This window comes from Lepisosteus platostomus, chromosome 3 (genome assembly GCF_059453375.1).
Source record: "Lepisosteus platostomus isolate fLepPlt1 chromosome 3, fLepPlt1.hap1, whole genome shotgun sequence".
Taxonomy (NCBI): domain Eukaryota; kingdom Metazoa; phylum Chordata; class Actinopteri; order Semionotiformes; family Lepisosteidae; genus Lepisosteus; species Lepisosteus platostomus.
Window position 1 is genome coordinate 11337361 of NC_142613.1, and position 17652 is coordinate 11355012.

Here is a 17652-nt window from a genome sequence, read left to right on the forward strand (position 1 = left end):
CTACTGTACATAGCCATGACCTCACACAGTTTGATAAACTGTATCTTGTCTAAATGGTCATGAGCCCCAGAAAAGGGGGGGGAATTCCACACTCCAGTCTTAAAATATGTCTTTTTTTTTTCCCTATTCCAAAAAACATACAAGGTCTACAACAAGTAAACCAATCATTTCCATTCAGCAAACTCACACAATCCCAGGGGGAAACCCCAGGAAGTACTGGATATGATAAATGGTATTGAATGATAATGACAACTTGATCGCTCAGATAAATGATTTTTCCCCAACTTAAAATCTTGTACAGATGTGTTGCCATGCAGGGTCCAGAAGTTAATTGCAAGCAAAGCATTTCTCTGGCTTTAAAATTATTTCAGCTGAGGGAGCACAAACCCAAACAATCCCAAAAAAAAAGTAGAGGGCTTGAAATGGTTTCTGCAGGGATGGATGTTATTCCAATACCAGTGGTCATGAAGGTATAAGTGAACAATCCTGGGGGTTCCTTTCATGGTAATGGTTTGAAAATAGCTCGTGGCCAGGAAAAAACATGTTTCAGTTCCTGTCTCGGCATTTTGGATTCTTCATTTTAAAAGTCATCAAATCTCCCGGAATTCTCAGGATTTTTCAGCGGCAAAGAATTTCATTTTGAGTTTCTTCAAATCACTAATTAAGAAGATTACAATTTAAGAGATTTTGAGATTGCTATACGAGTTTGTTTATATAAGAATGATTTATTTATGCCTGTTTTGTCTTTCGAGGTGCAGTTTTTCCACTCTTACAAGCTCTTGCATCTTCTCAGATAAGGAATTTATTAAATTTGAACTATTTTATAATAAAAGCTTGTGAATTAAGTGTATCTAGTACAGAATTGTACCCAACGTTTATGCATTTGCTAATGAGTGCAACAATGTAACTACTGTAAGTGAGCAGTTGAGTGTTATTGTTTTTCTACTTCTGTTTTATGAATCAGCTAAAGATTGTAAGCATGTTAAAATAATTATCTAGGAATCTTAGATGTTTTATACTGAGGTACCATTTTGTGCTGTATTACAGGGGAAATGTCATCCCAATTTATAAGACCAGTTATTAAATCTCGGTAACAAAATAAATTCATTGATAGTATAAACAAAAGTCTACAAATTTTGAATTATGCACAAAAATTATTAACTTTGTGGAAGTACCGTAAGTCGCCATGTTGTCACAAACCCCATGGCAATGGTGGTCTTGCTCTGGGCGAGAGTTTGCACAAATTACATTTTGAAGCAGTCCTTCCTGCTCACTAGTCAGTGTAATGACTAATGTAATGCAATGTACAGGCAAATAAGTACAGCCTATGCAGCAGACATTTCTCTGCAGAAAATTTCCAACATGATCCGCATGCAGAATTAACAATTAAGTTCCATTTATCGGCAAAATCGTCTCAAAATCAAGAGTAATATTTCTATTGGATTAAAAGATGTATTCACAAGCCCGCTTGTTTACAATGTAATAGGGACACAACACATCATCGCAAGTTTTGTTGCCTCATTCTAAATATATGGCACTGTGCATCCCTGGAAATTTAACCTATTATGTGATGGAAATTTGAGGTTTTAGAAGTCACTGTGTACATTTTACTTTTATTATAGTTTGAAATGCACTCCAGAAAATGCACAGCTGATTCTCTCTACCCCTGAAGTAGATATAAAAATACCATTGCAGTTCCCCTTTAAGGTGAAGTTTTGGTGTTTGAGGAATGCTTTTGAGTTCTGGAACCAATCAGCAATTATAAAGCTGAAATAATGGGAATTTAATTCCAGATATACAAGCTTTCGCATTCACATTTCATAAATGCGAATGTTTTCATGTTCGTTGCAGTTTTCAAGGAACAAAATAAGATCATATAATGAGGGATTACTGCACACAAATTCCTGTACATCACATGATACTATAAAATTTCAAAAGCAAACCATGAAAGGAAGAAAAAAATAAGTTAAAAGGTCTACAGTAAATAAGAAAGTAGCTAATTTTGTCACGTGGCAGGTCAACAACTCATGTTCAAGCATTCTAGACATATACATTAAAAATCAAAATGAAGTCCTGATCATTTAACCCAGCAGCTCCTAACTCCTCATAGTCAAAACTGCAGAAGGTTTCCCATGTTTCTTTACACCATCAATCGCTTAAGACTGGAAAAAGTATAAACTGGTCCAATTAATCCTTTAAGGGTAAGAGTTGTTTATAACTTAAGGTATCCCAACAATATTTCTGTTTGCTTATCTTGAGTACTGGAAGCTGGAAACCTTACCACAAGTGTGACATCACAGAGCCCACTGAAATTAACCAAAAATGTCACCTCATGTGTGAGGTTCTCTAAATCTGGTCTTGCACCTGTAGGCTCACAGTCTGCTGCGATCATACCTGTACTAAAATAGCTGTCAGGACAACAAAGGAATAATTGCCCTGATTCCAATTAGCCTTTTCTTGTACAGAGGAACAGGTAGTGGCAACTCAATTACAATCACACCTTGCATTTTCTGAACTCTTCAAACTGTTCCAGTAAGGATTTAGAAAGATTACACTGAAGTTACCAGTCTGTTGATGACATCTGATTTGGTATCACTTTGTTTTACATCTGATGTTCCCCTCATACAAGGTGTTCTATAGGGTTCTGGGGTGGGAGGTTTACATTTCAGCACTTACCGATTTCACAAATTGGTCATATTTTTGCAGTTCTATTTGCAGATCAAATGCTGTAGGTCTGGCAATTTAGAGATGCCAGTCTGATAAGATTTGCAACAAGAATTTAAGTTCAACAATGAACTCTTGTCACAAAGTCATTAATTCAGTATTGCTATATTCAGTTCCAGCACTAAAAAAATAATTTGATGGACAATAAACACTTTGGTGTTACCTTTCACCCTCTACAATCATTTGATATCAACATGTTAGGAAGATCAAGGGCATCATTTTTTCTACCTGTGTAACATTGCTTAGTTAAGACCACTGCTCTACCTGTCTTATTATTGAAATACTTGCACCTTTATTTAATATTAAACTACATAACGGCTTAAATAGTGGGATGTATTCTAAGGTACTAAAGAGGCTCCAATATGTACAGAAAACAGACTTCTAGCCTAAAGAATTAAGAGTAGCCCAAGGCTGACTCCCTGCAGACTGAGCATCCACAGGTTAAAGAAAAGTCAATATTCCAAACATTCAAGTGTGAGGGCATTACTATCTATTCAGGGTCACACATTTCACAATGTTGTTCATTTTAGGGTGAGCTACAGTATAATGTTTTTGAATCCTTTAGTTATGTTTTAAATTCATGGCTAAACCGGTCTTAAAGCTTGCAAGACAAGCCTCCAGCATCATTGAAACTTTTTTCAAGCACTGGAGTGATTTGGAAAAGTAAAGCTATGACAGGTGTTAACACTTTTGCACTCTATCGTGTCTCTCTGCGTGTTGAAGTTTCTGTGGCAAACCTTGTAGCGTTTTTAAACCATTACATCTCATGATTTTCACACGACATTCCTATTCAGCTGTAATTAAATACTTAAGAGTTAACTAAAGCATCCTTTCAAATTCACATTGGCACTGTAACCTTTTGTCACTAATTTTAAAGCACATAAAAAGAGGACCATTAAGTTAATAGCTACACTGCTTTTATTTCACTACTTTTCAATTGCTGAAGCCCTTTGTTGATCCAAATGCTTTTTATCTGATTAAAAGTACTTTGCGTGATGAAAAGTTAATTGATTAGGAGGCCAAATTAGGATCAAACCAAAACAGATGCTGTGTCAAGGAGCACTTAGCTCTGAAGTAACAAATAAGCCAAATTGCTTTCACCAGTCTTTGCTTTCCTAATACTCATAGCTAATACCACTGCAATGACCTTTTTAAATGCTGTACAAACAATATACCTGTAGTATAAGAGCTTTGTCCAGTCCGGGTCTTGACTCTGTATTGAAGGCTCATATACAGAGAATACCACACTTGGGCTAACTATTGCAACTTTTTCTGGAAAAAAACAGTTTGGAAAACCTTATGGAAACCCACTTAAAACTTGAGCAAGGAATGCAAAACATTTAAACCGTCTGTTTTTGGAGCCGATTGAGGTTTTAAGCAGTGGTCGTAAAAGAGTTTTTGCAACCGTGTAAATGGGATTGCCTCATGTGCACAAACCTAAAACTATAACCTGTGCAATTTCACATCAATCATTCTAGACACAACAAGAAAAAGAGTATTTAAAAAAATACAGAATGGAAACATCAACACAAGAGAGACAAATATCTAAGGCAGTAAAATCATTTTCATTGTGTAGCCACAAACCACATTAGAATCCCCAAATGAGAGGTGTGGTTTATTCTTAACTATTCTCTATGTACTCCCTTCCTGACCAGGCAACTCGGATATACAATAGGTGCAGCACCAGGAACCCTCTACAATCTCACTGTCCCCAATAATCATATTCATACTATGTACAGAGGTTATTCTCTTTCTTGCAGTTGCTCAATGCCACATCATTTTTAGCACTATTTTTCATGTTTAAGGCCCTTCAATCAAGTGGAAAAATGTAGCCTGACATGCTTGGCTGACCATACACTTGTTCTCTCTATCATTAAATAGATTTACAATTTGAAAAACTTGAGCAAAGTGTGTGCCAGAGGGCTCAGATACCATAGACTATGGAAATTCTTTAATGTATTTTTGGTTTCTCTAACTACGGAGATACAATGGCTGTTATTAGCATCCTTTCAGCCACTTTTCCCCCTTTAATGAGGAGAAAAGAACTCCTTAATACTCTCTTAAATTATTTGCATTTTGTGTCAGCACACACCTTGGTCTGAATCCTCTGAAACATGCTCATTAACCACTAAATGTTTTTCTGTTCAACAGAACTCCTTTTCTAAAACTGGAAAATGGTGGGGCTATTTGTTATACAACACTCCACTTCTGTTGGCATTGTACAGTAATTCATCTACGCAATAAGCTTTATGTAGTCATCATTGTCAGGAACCATGCCTGGATTTGTTAGGACATGTAATTTATTATGATTTTTTTTTAAAAAAACTTCATTAACACGCTATCACTTTAACAGATACGGAAGACTTGTTAAACAACATTAAAGGAAAATGCATTGTAAAACCTTGATGTCACTCAAAAAAGACCAACCTCCTTTCTAATAATCAGAGAAACGAGAATAAACAAGAGGTTACAGATTTTAATTTTAAAAATGTGATTAGGGTCACTTAAGAAAATAAGAAAGGTTACAAACAAGAGGAGATCTACCCAGTGTGGTGTACTTGCAGGTGTTTTTATACTGTAGGTGTACAAAATACCAACAGAGGTCATGTAAGGTGTTACTGTATGTATAACTCTCCTTACATGACCTGCAATTCCAATGATGAAAAAAGCAAAAACTGGCACCACACATATAAAGTATGAAAACAAAGGAACTGAGGGCTTCAACATTTTGAAAGATAAGGTTTCAGTGAAGAACATAATACATTATGAAACATATACACATTTGAACTTTGATTTAGATTGTGTTTAAAGTAGGCACGCTAAACTTAACCAAATGATTTTAAGTTTAAAAAACATTTGCTGAAAAAAATTCCCCGATGGGCGACAATGTATGAACAAGGTCTCACGAAATGAAGCCTGGGAACCTCTTTAAACACGAGTTAAAGGTCTTTCTCCTGACATCTCCCAAGTAATATGGCCTTGAAATTAGTAGATTCCTATCATCTATATATGTGAGCAAGTAAACAAAAGCAGTCTTTCAGAGGTCTAGCTATTCTGGTTAGACTTAATCCTACCCACCATGTAGTCAGCATTCTTACACTCCTTACTTTATAGATTAACAACAAATCATTAAGCTAAATTTCATTGTTTACCATTTTCAAATGTCATCTCCATTTTATTTAGAAAATCTCAATGATGCCTTAAAAGGTAAAAAACAAACGTCTGGAAAAGAAATAATAGGCCATGGAAAAATGAGCTGTGCAAACAAGGCTTCAAACAGCTCATGCACAATTTTGAATGCACACAGCAGGAATATTAGAACAACATGATACTGCAAATGTGATTTTGATTTACTTGGGAAAGATCGTTTTAGGCACCACATGGTCTTGACTTCTATGCTTCATGACAAGTGAAACACTTCAAAGTGTAATATAACATTGCATGTTCTTAAAGCCTCATAGAAAGTTCTAAATTTGTCATTACAAGGTGCTGCCATTCCCCGTTATGTGTCGGTCCTTGACACACATTTTTGTGACTGTTAGTGCAGTACTTTTGTACAAGAATATTGGACAAAATGATTAGGCTTAAACAAAAATCTTTAAACAAAATAATTAAAATCCCCACTTTAAACTTCATATTCCTCTTACAAATCCATGCTGATCAGTATTTGTTAAGCCATTTTTGTATCTGGTTTGTTCTGGTTTCTCTGCTGGGAAAAGTAAGGGACTCTTTGAATGCAACTCATGAACAGTTGTGGAACAGAACAGTACAGAGGTGAGGGTTAATGACTTTTTACAAGGCTGTCTCCAACAAGCCCATCCAGACAAGAGAACAAATATTACAATTTATGACCTGTAACAAATGCTTAAAATGCTCTAGCACCAATTGGAATTATACCTAATTCATCTGTCACAGAGTATTAGCCTTTGCCCCCCAGTCCAAACTATGACCCCGATTTAGCAGGGTTAGAAATCTGCAGTGTCATTTTTGAGTTCCACAATTATTTGTCTTGGTTCAACAGTTTGTTTACCAAAACAGTGTCATTTTAAGGGTGGTAGGCAGATGAATTGGAACAGCAGTTTATCTTGCTTTAAAATTGCAATATTTTATGTTTATACACAATTTGAGACTGTAATGAATATTGAAAACAGAAAACAAGTTAAAGAAAACTGATCTGTGGTAAATCCGTCCTGAATGTAGAAAATGGCTTAGGTTTCAAGTTTCCATTGAGGTGAGTACAGAAAAGTCTTCATTGTGAGGCTGTACACTTGACTTCACTCACTGCTGAAACATGCTGAAGTTTTTTTTTAATATTTTTGAGGACAAAAATAATCATGCTTAACATCTTTATGTTTTTCAAAGCAGTCAGTTATAATGTTCCATGTGACTTGAATTAATCCTTTTTTCCTCTCAAGAAAGGCCATTTGGAGTTCATGTTTTTATAATCCTCTATTTTGGAGCATTTTTATTTCAATTTATAATTGTAACTGATTAACAAAACATAACTTTTCAATTATTATGCACTATTGAAAAATAGTTTAGGACCAAAACTCACTTATCATTGTTTTAATGCTGTAATACTAAAACTCTTTAGAGATAATGTCAGTTATCTGACTAATTTGAACATAGTTTTGTTTTAAGGGGGTTTTAAGGGGGTTTATAATAGTGAGAAGCCCAATTTATTAATGTATTGATTATGTATGTACATAGTAACACAGCATATTTGTTAAAATGTTCCGTTATTTTTAATACAACTACATAAACTCTAAATTACTCTGCATAATAGCTATTAAGCTTCCAAATTGTGTTGCAATCTGAATTTAAAATATGACATATATACATTTAGAATCTACTCCAAAAAACTACAAAATGACGTTATATGGATACAAGAAAGATTTAAAAAAAGATTGTCAATTTCATAAGTATTCAAACTTTTTGCTACAGCAACCTAAATCAGTTCAGGTGCAGTTTGAAGGGTCACAAAATTAGTATAATGGTCTCCATCTGTGTGGAATCAAAGTAGTTTAACTTGACTTCAGAGTAAATGCATCTGTCTTGAAGTTCCTTCAAATATTGAATTTCAAGTTAGAGTTCAAATAGTGATACAACGCATCAACTATGAAGACCAAGGAGATTTCAAAACAAGTCACAGAGAAAGTGGTAGACAGGCACAGATCAGAAGAAGGTTACTTATCCCCCGAGTACAATGAAGTCAATCAACAAGAAGTGAATCATGCAGCATACCACCTAGACTACTTGGATACTAGGCTACCTTTCCAAACTGAGCAGTAGGATTAGGAGCAAACGTATTAGAGATGCCACTGCTAGCCAACTGTGACACTGATACATTTGGAAAGTATATGGGAGTCATTAGCTTTTGAAAATTTCAAGATGGGAGTCTCATCATCCAAAAAATGAGTTAACAAAAATCATAAACCCTACAGAAAGATGACCTGTATGAATGAGTGGCAAGAATGAAGCCTTTACTGAAAAAGATTGATCTTCAGTCTTGTGTCTGCTTTATTGCCAATGTGGTAGGAAGGTTTTATCGTCAGACAACAAATTGAAACTTTTGGTCTAAATGCAAAGCATCACACCTGCAGCAATCACAACACAGTACATCACCCAATCAATCAGTACCATGTAATGGGGATGCTTCTCATCTCGGAAGCTGTCCTGATTGAGAAAAAAAAAGATGCAATTTCTTTCTAGGTGAATCATAGAACAAAACCTGCTTGAATCGCCAAAAAATCTGAAATGGATCTAGAACAAACTTGAAGCATTAGGCCCAAGTCACACTCAAATGGTCATATGAGAAACACAAGAGTAAGTGTCCCTGAGTGGTCCAGTTAAAGTCCTGTCCTGAATCCAATAGAAAATGTTTGGCCAGGTTTCACAATTTCAGCTACTGGCAACAAACTTGTCAAAATTGGAAAAATGTTCTGGGATAAATAGCCAAAAATGACACCATTCCACTGCACAAACCAAATGTAAAAGTCTATGTAGAAAAATAGTAAGAACTGCAGCCAAAGGCACTTTAACCAAGAACAGACACAGACAGTGAATACTTATGGAATCAGTACATTTACATTTTGCACATCTTAGAAGGTTTTTCCAACTTTTAGTTGTCTATTAAAGTATAGTATGACTATACTGAACTAAGACTATACTAAATACTAAACATAGTATGACTTTTAAAGAGAGAGGAAATTCTACACCTCACTCTTGATCCGTACTCTTTATAGTAGAGTAAAACTGGTATACATTGTTGGAAAAATACTGAAGAACAAGTCCATATGTGCCCAATATTCATTCTGTTTTTAAAAAGTCTATTCATTTTATGAAGTGTGCTTTATGTCAAATCATCTACAAATGTTCAAATACAAAGAATTAAATAGAAAACTAAGTTTCAGTAAAAGGCATTTCAAACAGGTTAGTTTTAAATGTATCCAAGCAGTCAAGAGTCCTTAATTCTTCTGGGAAAGGATGTGTGAAGTACGAACACACAAAAGATGTATTGGCAATATTGGAGTTCATTTGCTACTGGCTAAGCAGGCAAAGTGAAAACAAAGCAACTTCCTGGAATCAATCACAAGCTTTATGAGGGGCTGCCTTACCAAACTCACTGGCACACATGTGTTCCAGGATGGCGTCTGTTTTCATTTCATTGTCACATGGCGGGCAGATGCCAGAGTCTGCAACAAAAAGGCAAGACGTTGTTAAAGATACAAAATGTGAAATGTGTATATATATATATTTTTTTGTGCAAAAGGTCAATGTTTATGGACAAGAAATGGTAAAAACAACAGAATTAACTGAAATATTTTAGTATGTTCTTCCACATTACTGGATCAAATGGTCTCAGAGAAAGTATATCTATTTCAACTCATCATTTTCTTCACAAGCACTGTGCTTTATGTTGGGCAGAAGGGAGGTTTACGCTGTCTCACAGCTAATAGGCCTTGGGTTCAACTATAGTCATTGGGACCTTTCAGAATGGAGTTAAGTTTGTTTCTTCTTCCAAGGTTTTCCTCCTAATTCCATACTGTATAAGTGTGCAGTTGAGGTCTGGCAACTATAGCTGAAAACTAATTCATTGCTAAATCTGGGTGCAGTGCATCTTGTGACATGCTACATCTGCTAATCTGCATGTTATCTCAAATGTAAAGTTGTGAAAAATTATTCTCCACATACATTTATCTTTAAAAATAACAAGTAACATTCTTATAATGTGGATTTCAGTTTATTTAATGAGAAACATCCTGAACATGTGAACAAGTTTTTCCTACATTGTTACTATACAAATGTATGATCTTGACCTGCAATTACTACTATTTTTCTATAGTTTTTTTGCACAGTGAGAAAGCTTACACTAAGGTTGCCGTATAGAAAACTGAATTGTGGGACACGATTCCAGACATAATGAGGCCTTCATAAGATCTAATAAGTCAGGTAAAAAGAACGATACTGAAAGGAGAATAATCCAAGGCGGTTATTCATGTCAATACTAAACTACCAAAAAAAGACATTCAACAGCATGTTTAGGATTAAGGAATGCTTCCCCAGATGAGTCAATCCAAAAGTTATAACCATTTCCTACATATACAGTATATGGAAACAAGATGCTTGCAATTCTTAAAGTGGCATAGGGTGATTCATGGCTTTGCAGTCATACAAAAAACCCTATAGTAAACCTAACAGAGATGAATGACCGTCACCACCAACCTTGAAATACAACAGACTTTGGGAAAAGAATCAGCCCTGTGAACGTCTGCATGATTGGCAGATTACATTAGTACAACAAAAATGCTTTAACCATTTTGAAACATATATATTTTTTTTTTATTTTATATGTACCCAGTTTGGAAACTGAAAATTATTTACATCCCAGCTCACAGCACTGCAGGGGGAGAAAAAGGCAGACCTCCTTAAAGCAGTCCGTCAAAAGATAAGGCACCCTGGAGGAGAGGAAGAAATATTTGGAAGAGTACAACATCTGTCACCAAGATCACTGGAAGATCTTAGGTTCCATCTTCCAGAGGGATGAGAGAGCTCTAATTGACTTACCGCAGTCTTACCACTGACACTGCACTGCCAGCTATGCACCATAGCTTAGTCTGCTGGTAACAGGACCCAGGATCGAGTACGAGCTCAACACACAGTGATGGCATTTATTGTTTGGGCTTCTCACTAGTCCTTCACAAAAAATGCATTTAAAATAAACTGTGTGAATGTATCATGCTAGTTTTTGTTGGAATATTTTGTTGCATTTTGTTTAGATTGAACTTTTTCTCTCAAAAGGACTGTATTTTGATTGTGGAACTGATATTTTATTTACATAAATTAAAAAAAGCAAAAAGGTGTAACTAAAAACAATGAAAAAGTAGCAGGTAGGTCAGGTCTCCTGAACTAAAGAAAGAACTAGCTGGAGGTGCTTCTCTAAGTTTCTGAATGACTGGCTGTATGTCAATAAGAATGAGGCACTTCTATAGACAATTTCAGACAGAGACAGTGCCTGTCTTGCCACAACCTTTATGTGAAGCCCTACTTAAAGACATCCATGTTATATTCTGTTGCTACAGCACAAGTATTGTTCAGGAAACAGTGGTGCTGACAACAAGCCCTATAAAAACTTTCGCAAAAAGCATTAGAAAAAACAATAACTCCAAAAAGCCTTTCACGCTCCAGAAGTCTATATCAATCTCATTTAAACATATTTCAAATCAAACATTATTATTCTAACTTGTTTGTGCTTTTGCCTTAGCTGTTGAAAACAAGTATTTGAACTACAAGAAATCAATCTTAGTTTTAAGAGCCGATCCAGACTTATTTATGATTTGTGTGCTGCAATGTTGAGTCTGCACACAGAAGAACGTTTGGGAAGTGATCAAGACATTGTGTAAAGTATACGTTTATAATTTCACTGCCAAGTTACTAAAAGGCTGCCAAATTGTCATCCTGTTCCACAATTATCATTACTTGAAACAGCAGTAATGGTAGAAATAGTTTCTTAATGTAATCAAATAATACGAAAACAGTGATAATTAAACTCAGCTCATGTGATAATTTAAAGATGATTAGATCTCGTCCCATTTCTTTATACATGCTAGGAATGAACACAGCAAAGGTACAATAGTGTGCCGCCTGGACATAATCACAGTAAGAAATGTACATGGATGGCTTCGCTTTATATTCACACCCAATCAAAACTACAGAGACCATGGGTTGTTGTAACAGGTTTTACATACAAAAATATATTGTAACTTATTGGGGAAAATTGGAATAGAGAGAACTAACACTAGTCTCTTTTCTGACCTCCCAGTTCTTGTCTGCCTATTACAAACAATATGTAAACTTCAAAGAACCCCCTTGACGTAATTTATGCATAATTTACGCAATTTACTTGAAAATAAAATTATAGCTGTAGCAAAACTAAGATTCTAGTGACTTTAGCACTGAAGTGGAGTTTGAGCAATAGACCTTTCAGAAAAGGCTTTCACCCTCACTAGGTTACCAGAAATACCAGAATTGTTTGCATTACAGAGCCAAGATCTGAGAAATCGATTTGACCACCACCATGAGGCTTTCATTTCCTTTCTAATCATAAAAAAACAAGACAAGAACAAAATCCTTAAGTATTTGTTAGATGCATATCCCAGAGGATTCTATCTCATTTTGTTCCTGACACATAATAAAAGATAATCAAATAAAGAAATTCAGGTAATAAAGAGTCTAATAAACACCAAATTCCTGTTTGCACTTTGTAGTTACCATTTTACAAAATAAGGAGATATTCTACAATGGCAGAGACTTTCATCCAACAGAGCAATTTTTCCCCCAACTCTCCACACTGGTTTTTCTGGTTAATTTCGAATTAATATAAATGATGATCAACTTAACTAAAATATGGGTAGATGACATTTTGCAATGAAGTTAAAAAAAGAGACGAATTTTCAAAGCCTGACTGTTTTATAAGGACATAAGCGTTTTCAAATACCAAGATGTTAAAAGAGTTTTATTGGAAAATTATATTCAGGGGAAGTTCCAAATCTTTTTACCCCCCCAAGATCAAATTTTCCATATCCAAATAAGATTTCTGAAATGATATTTAAGTGATGACTAAAAAAAGCTTGATTTCTTACTCGCATGTTGTTTCTAATGTTTTAAACTCTAAAATATTCACAATTCTTTCCAGAAGCAGAGAGCAGACTCTCCAGGGCAAAAGGCCAGAAAAATCACTATGCCTTCTTATCATCAAGGGCCAGAACCCAGCGCCCTGACCTTGCTGTGGAATTTGCTTGTTTTTATGACATGTCATAATGTCATGGCCCGCAGTGCAACAATACATTCTGCTATCTAGCTGGCTGACCAATGGGGAATGCAAGTGTGCCTTATCTGACAAGGAGAATCCCCCCTTTGAAGCTATAAAACATCACAGTGCTTTTTCAGTTGACTTACGGAACACAAATTGTGTTAAACTGACCAGATATAAGCCTTGTGCATGACTTTACCCTGTCATACAGGGCCTGATGCAGAAAGCTACCAGCCATAAATTGTTTCCTTTGAAAAGACTTAGAATGGTATATGGAAAAATCACATGATGATGATGTTAGCTCCACATTTAACGCCAATTGATCATGCCTGGTCTAGTGTGATGCAATATTACATTTCCCATAGCAATTGCACAGTTCTACCTTGGACCCCCTTTTTAATGATCAGTTAACACTTTGTATCCATGCAAATATTTTTTGCATAATGAAAGAAAACTCATCTATATTTTAAAATAAAGATGAATTAAAGAAAATCAGAAAGAACTCCTTCCATCACAGTTCATTACATTCCATCATGTCATAATTATCTTTTTGGCCTCAAGTCAAACAACTCAGTGTCCTGTCTGGCTGACTTACCAATGAGGAGTTAAAGTAAATGCATAAGGCTGTATATCTGAAGTCCCCTGACTGATCAAAAATTGGCTTAAGAGGAATGTGCAAACAGTTTATTTTCTTGGCAACCTGTACAACAGCTTTCCATTAACCTACACAGTTGCTTTATTAAAGAACAGCTTCCTATCCACACAGAAAAATAAGTGTCCTTTAACATCCAAAGAAGAAGCCCTTAAGTAATGAAATTTCACAGCATTTCTACACCAATAATGTACGTTTGTGCATAACAATCTGAATCAGGCCCTGTATGAGGCACAGAGCTAGGCTAACAGACATACCTGTCACAAAGTGGAGCAGGTATAAACATCGTCACAGCTCTGATTGATCATACATCAGATGTGACGGATTTTAATATGGTGGGGTATGGATATGTTTTTAATATTTCACAATACATCTGCCACAAAATCTAAAACAGAAAGTCAAAAAGAAAAACAGCATTTGACATCTGCACCCCAGGCTGCTTTCATCATTAGGAACAATTCAAAGAATGGCAAATTATGAATGAACAAACCATTCAGGAATATTAATATTTTGGTCAAACAAAACCACAGAGCGCACTTTACACTTCAGTAGGCTGAAAAACACAATCAATAAAATTCAGACAAAGGTCTTTTTTTCAAAAACAGAGAATATGCTCAGATGCTTCTGAATCGAGATAGGAATGTTTAGAGAATTTCAGCTGAAATGGAATCCAAGCAGTGCTTTAATGGATTAACCCGCTCCAGGGGACCAGATACAAATGCTTTTGATGTTACCTGGAAAACCGTTGGAGGAGCTTCAGTTGAAAAGTTAGTCAGAAACATATGTCTACATTTAATTGTTGGATGTTTCGCTCCAGGATCTGGACAGCTGATCGTATCGAAGAAACCACAGGGTTGTCTGTATGTATGGTGGTAGAAGATTGTGCTACCTGCTTTTTAACCTTGTTCGGAGAAAGCATTGCTAGATCTGATTCCTAATCTGGTCCAGGAGAACTGTAAATACAACAAGGTTTACTGTAACCTCCTAATATTTTCTTATGGCATTAACAAGTCAATGTTTCTGATCAATACAGCAAGTGATCTATGCAATTCTCAGATCAATTTGCTACTCAAAACCAGATGGGCTCGATGGACCAAATGGCCTCCACTTGTTTACAAACAGTAAATGTTCCATGAGGGATGTTTCCAATCCCAAAGAGCTCTAAATTACTTAATTGACTAAATAACCTTATTAACAAAAGTGATCACTGAGCATTTGTTCCACGTTTAGGAATGGATGATTTAATGTTACATATAAGACCTCCTGGGAAGCAGCTCTTTAGGACCAGCTTCACCATCCTCTCTCCCATTAACCAGAGAGGAATCAACTTTAACTGCCAGTCTTACAATCGTGGATTATCAAGAAACATTGTCAGATGCCGTTTAACCAGACACTTGCTACATAATGATTACAAATTCCCACATTAAAAGATACATGTTGTAACAGATCCATCTACTGTATATACCTTTTCAGTATCTAAATCCTACAATGCAACATTCTAACAAATTATGCCCTTTATCATCATGCTCAAATGACACTATATGTCATGTTTACCCACTTGTAGTGAAAAAGTGCTAGCAGAATTAATTTGCCATACTTTCATGTAATACCCAAAGAGGCAAAGGACTCTCATTATCATTTCAGCACATAAACCAAGCTGTTGCATATTTTGTTCAAAGCAGAAAGATCTAGGCTCCCGCAAAAACTTCCAAGTTTTAGGACCGAAACACACTGAAGAACCAAGCTTATCTACAGTGGTGGAACATTGCCCCACTGGTCAAAAACTGCTTCTTTTCCATCTCCCGGTTTAATTTATTCCAGTAGAGTTCTCCAAAATATGCATTTAACCAGAAAATCTCACACTTACCTAAGATCAAAAACTTGGACTCCTTCATGGAAAGCAATATTACTAGGTTTTAAACATGCACATTTAGGGAGATAGTTATTTTTGTTATTACTTTTTAATTTACCTTGGGAAAGGAATATGTAATCATAGGGTGTGTGGATCCATTTTTAATTATAAATGGAATTTTCACCCTGTGCACTACAATAAAATCTCAGGAAAGGGCTTGTCAAGAAAGACACTACTGTCTGACAGGCAAAATAAATTACAGCTGGTTTGACAGCCACTTCATGCCCAGAGCAGCCTACAAAACCAAAAGCTTAAGGAATAATGATGAATCATGATAATGAATTTACACAAGCAAAAGCTTTAAGAAATTCCACAAGATTATACGCTGTGAATCAAAAGATTCTCATTCATTATGTTTTTTTTTTCTTTTAAATGTTATAATTAGCATAACAATGTTGCTTAATATGCATCTTTTGATCAATTCTTATTTCTAATGTGGAGATTTACTTTTTTAATATGCAAGTAATACCTATAAGATGCGGAGCATTAGTAAGGCAATAGTGTGCAAATACTTTTGAGCACTGTTCTATAACTTTTAAAGCTGTTATAGGGTCTTTACACAATTTAAAAATCATTTCAGAAAACACTTTTGTAATAAAAGGGCTTTGATGATAACAATGACATTCTAATATATTAGGCAATACAGCATTTTCAACTAAAAACTATCAGGTCACTTACAAGTTCTGTGCTTACATCTGTGGATGTTTCAAACTGTTTTGAACATGTGGGAAAATTCAGAAGACATTCACAGCATGCAATCTGGATAAAGTCAAAAGACTGAATCAAGCCCCAGACCCGATAGCATTTTACCAATCTTAAAAGTAATAGGTATTGAGGGGAGTTTTACCTTTTGATGTAATTCAAGTAGAAATTAATTCTGGAATCTGTACAGATTAAAAAGGAAACATCATAATCTTTAAAAAAAATTACATCTAATTCTAAAACAAAGTAGTTCTCAAAGCTCTAAAGTGAAAGAAACGGGTATGATGACCTTTTTAGTTTTTAAAATCCTTCTTCAATTATCAGCTCAGCTGGTAAAAACCTTTACCTTTTTACCATTTTTTTTGTTCTCAAATCTAGGACTTGGAGGCAAAACCAGAGGGCGTGGAGGCTGTCCAGTGAAGGGGCACTCTCTTCCCCAGTGTTTGATATCAAGCTCTTTACAGTACAAATAAGACCTCCAGCTTAAGCATAGACACTATTTGAGATGAGGGAGGGTGGAAATCTGCTAGGAGCTCAGGAAAGGTGATATGCATTTTGAAATACTTTGGCATTATGGAATCTGCTCGTACAGAGGCATGGATATTGTGAAAAGGTAGAACTGAAAAAAAAACACATGCTTGAGCTCATTTGGCATTACCTGGCACCTTCATGCCAATCTCATTAATCAATGTCAGCATTAAAACTTGGCTACAAGTAACCGACCATGCAGGTGGGAACACTGTGCATGGAAAAGTCTACCAGCACATTACTCAATTCAGTTACACTGAGGAGTGCCAAGTCAAAGCCCATCATTTATTTCAGGATTTCCTAATGCAGGTCTTTAGATCCCCGTTGTCTCCAGAGTTTTATTCCAAGTATACCTCTAACTACTTTCAGCAAATAAACTTAATTGATCAATTAGCTTTATTTGACTTTTTCCCCAGCATTTTCAGCTTGTAAAAAAAAACTAGGTAGGACAAGAGTAAATAAAAAGGAAAGAGTAAAGGAAAGAGTAAAAGAAAGTAACCTTTACTCTTAATACCAAATGTATGTACTGTAAATGTAACATAATAACCTCCTACGAAATGCATAATTATTCCCAATGACCAGGTATTCAGGGAAAAAACAAGGCACTGCCCGACTTGGAGACTAAACAGATTCTTTTTTAATTTCTTTATAATAATATAGTCAGGTCTAGGCATACCTCAAACCAAGGAACTGATCTTCAGCAACTAGTTAAAAAACATGTAATAAAGACAGTAGTTCAATTAGCTTACATACCTTGTGTTCAGTTGGAATGATAACATCAAAAGGATTGTGAAATGCTGCTCACTCCGTTTATAAATGCGG

The 17652-nt window shown here is 35.6% G+C and overlaps 1 protein-coding gene across 1 annotated transcript in view; it reads right to left on the minus strand.

Annotated features, from left to right (window-relative positions):
• LOC148674362 (secreted frizzled-related protein 1-like) overlaps nt 1-17652 on the minus strand; it is a 44254-nt gene that overhangs the window by 18902 nt on the left and 7700 nt on the right. Inside the window, exon 2 of the mRNA XM_088624484.1 lies at nt 9342-9419. Within this exon, the coding sequence (XP_088480610.1) occupies nt 9342-9419 (78 nt within the window). The remainder of the gene's footprint in view (nt 1-9341; nt 9420-17652) is intronic.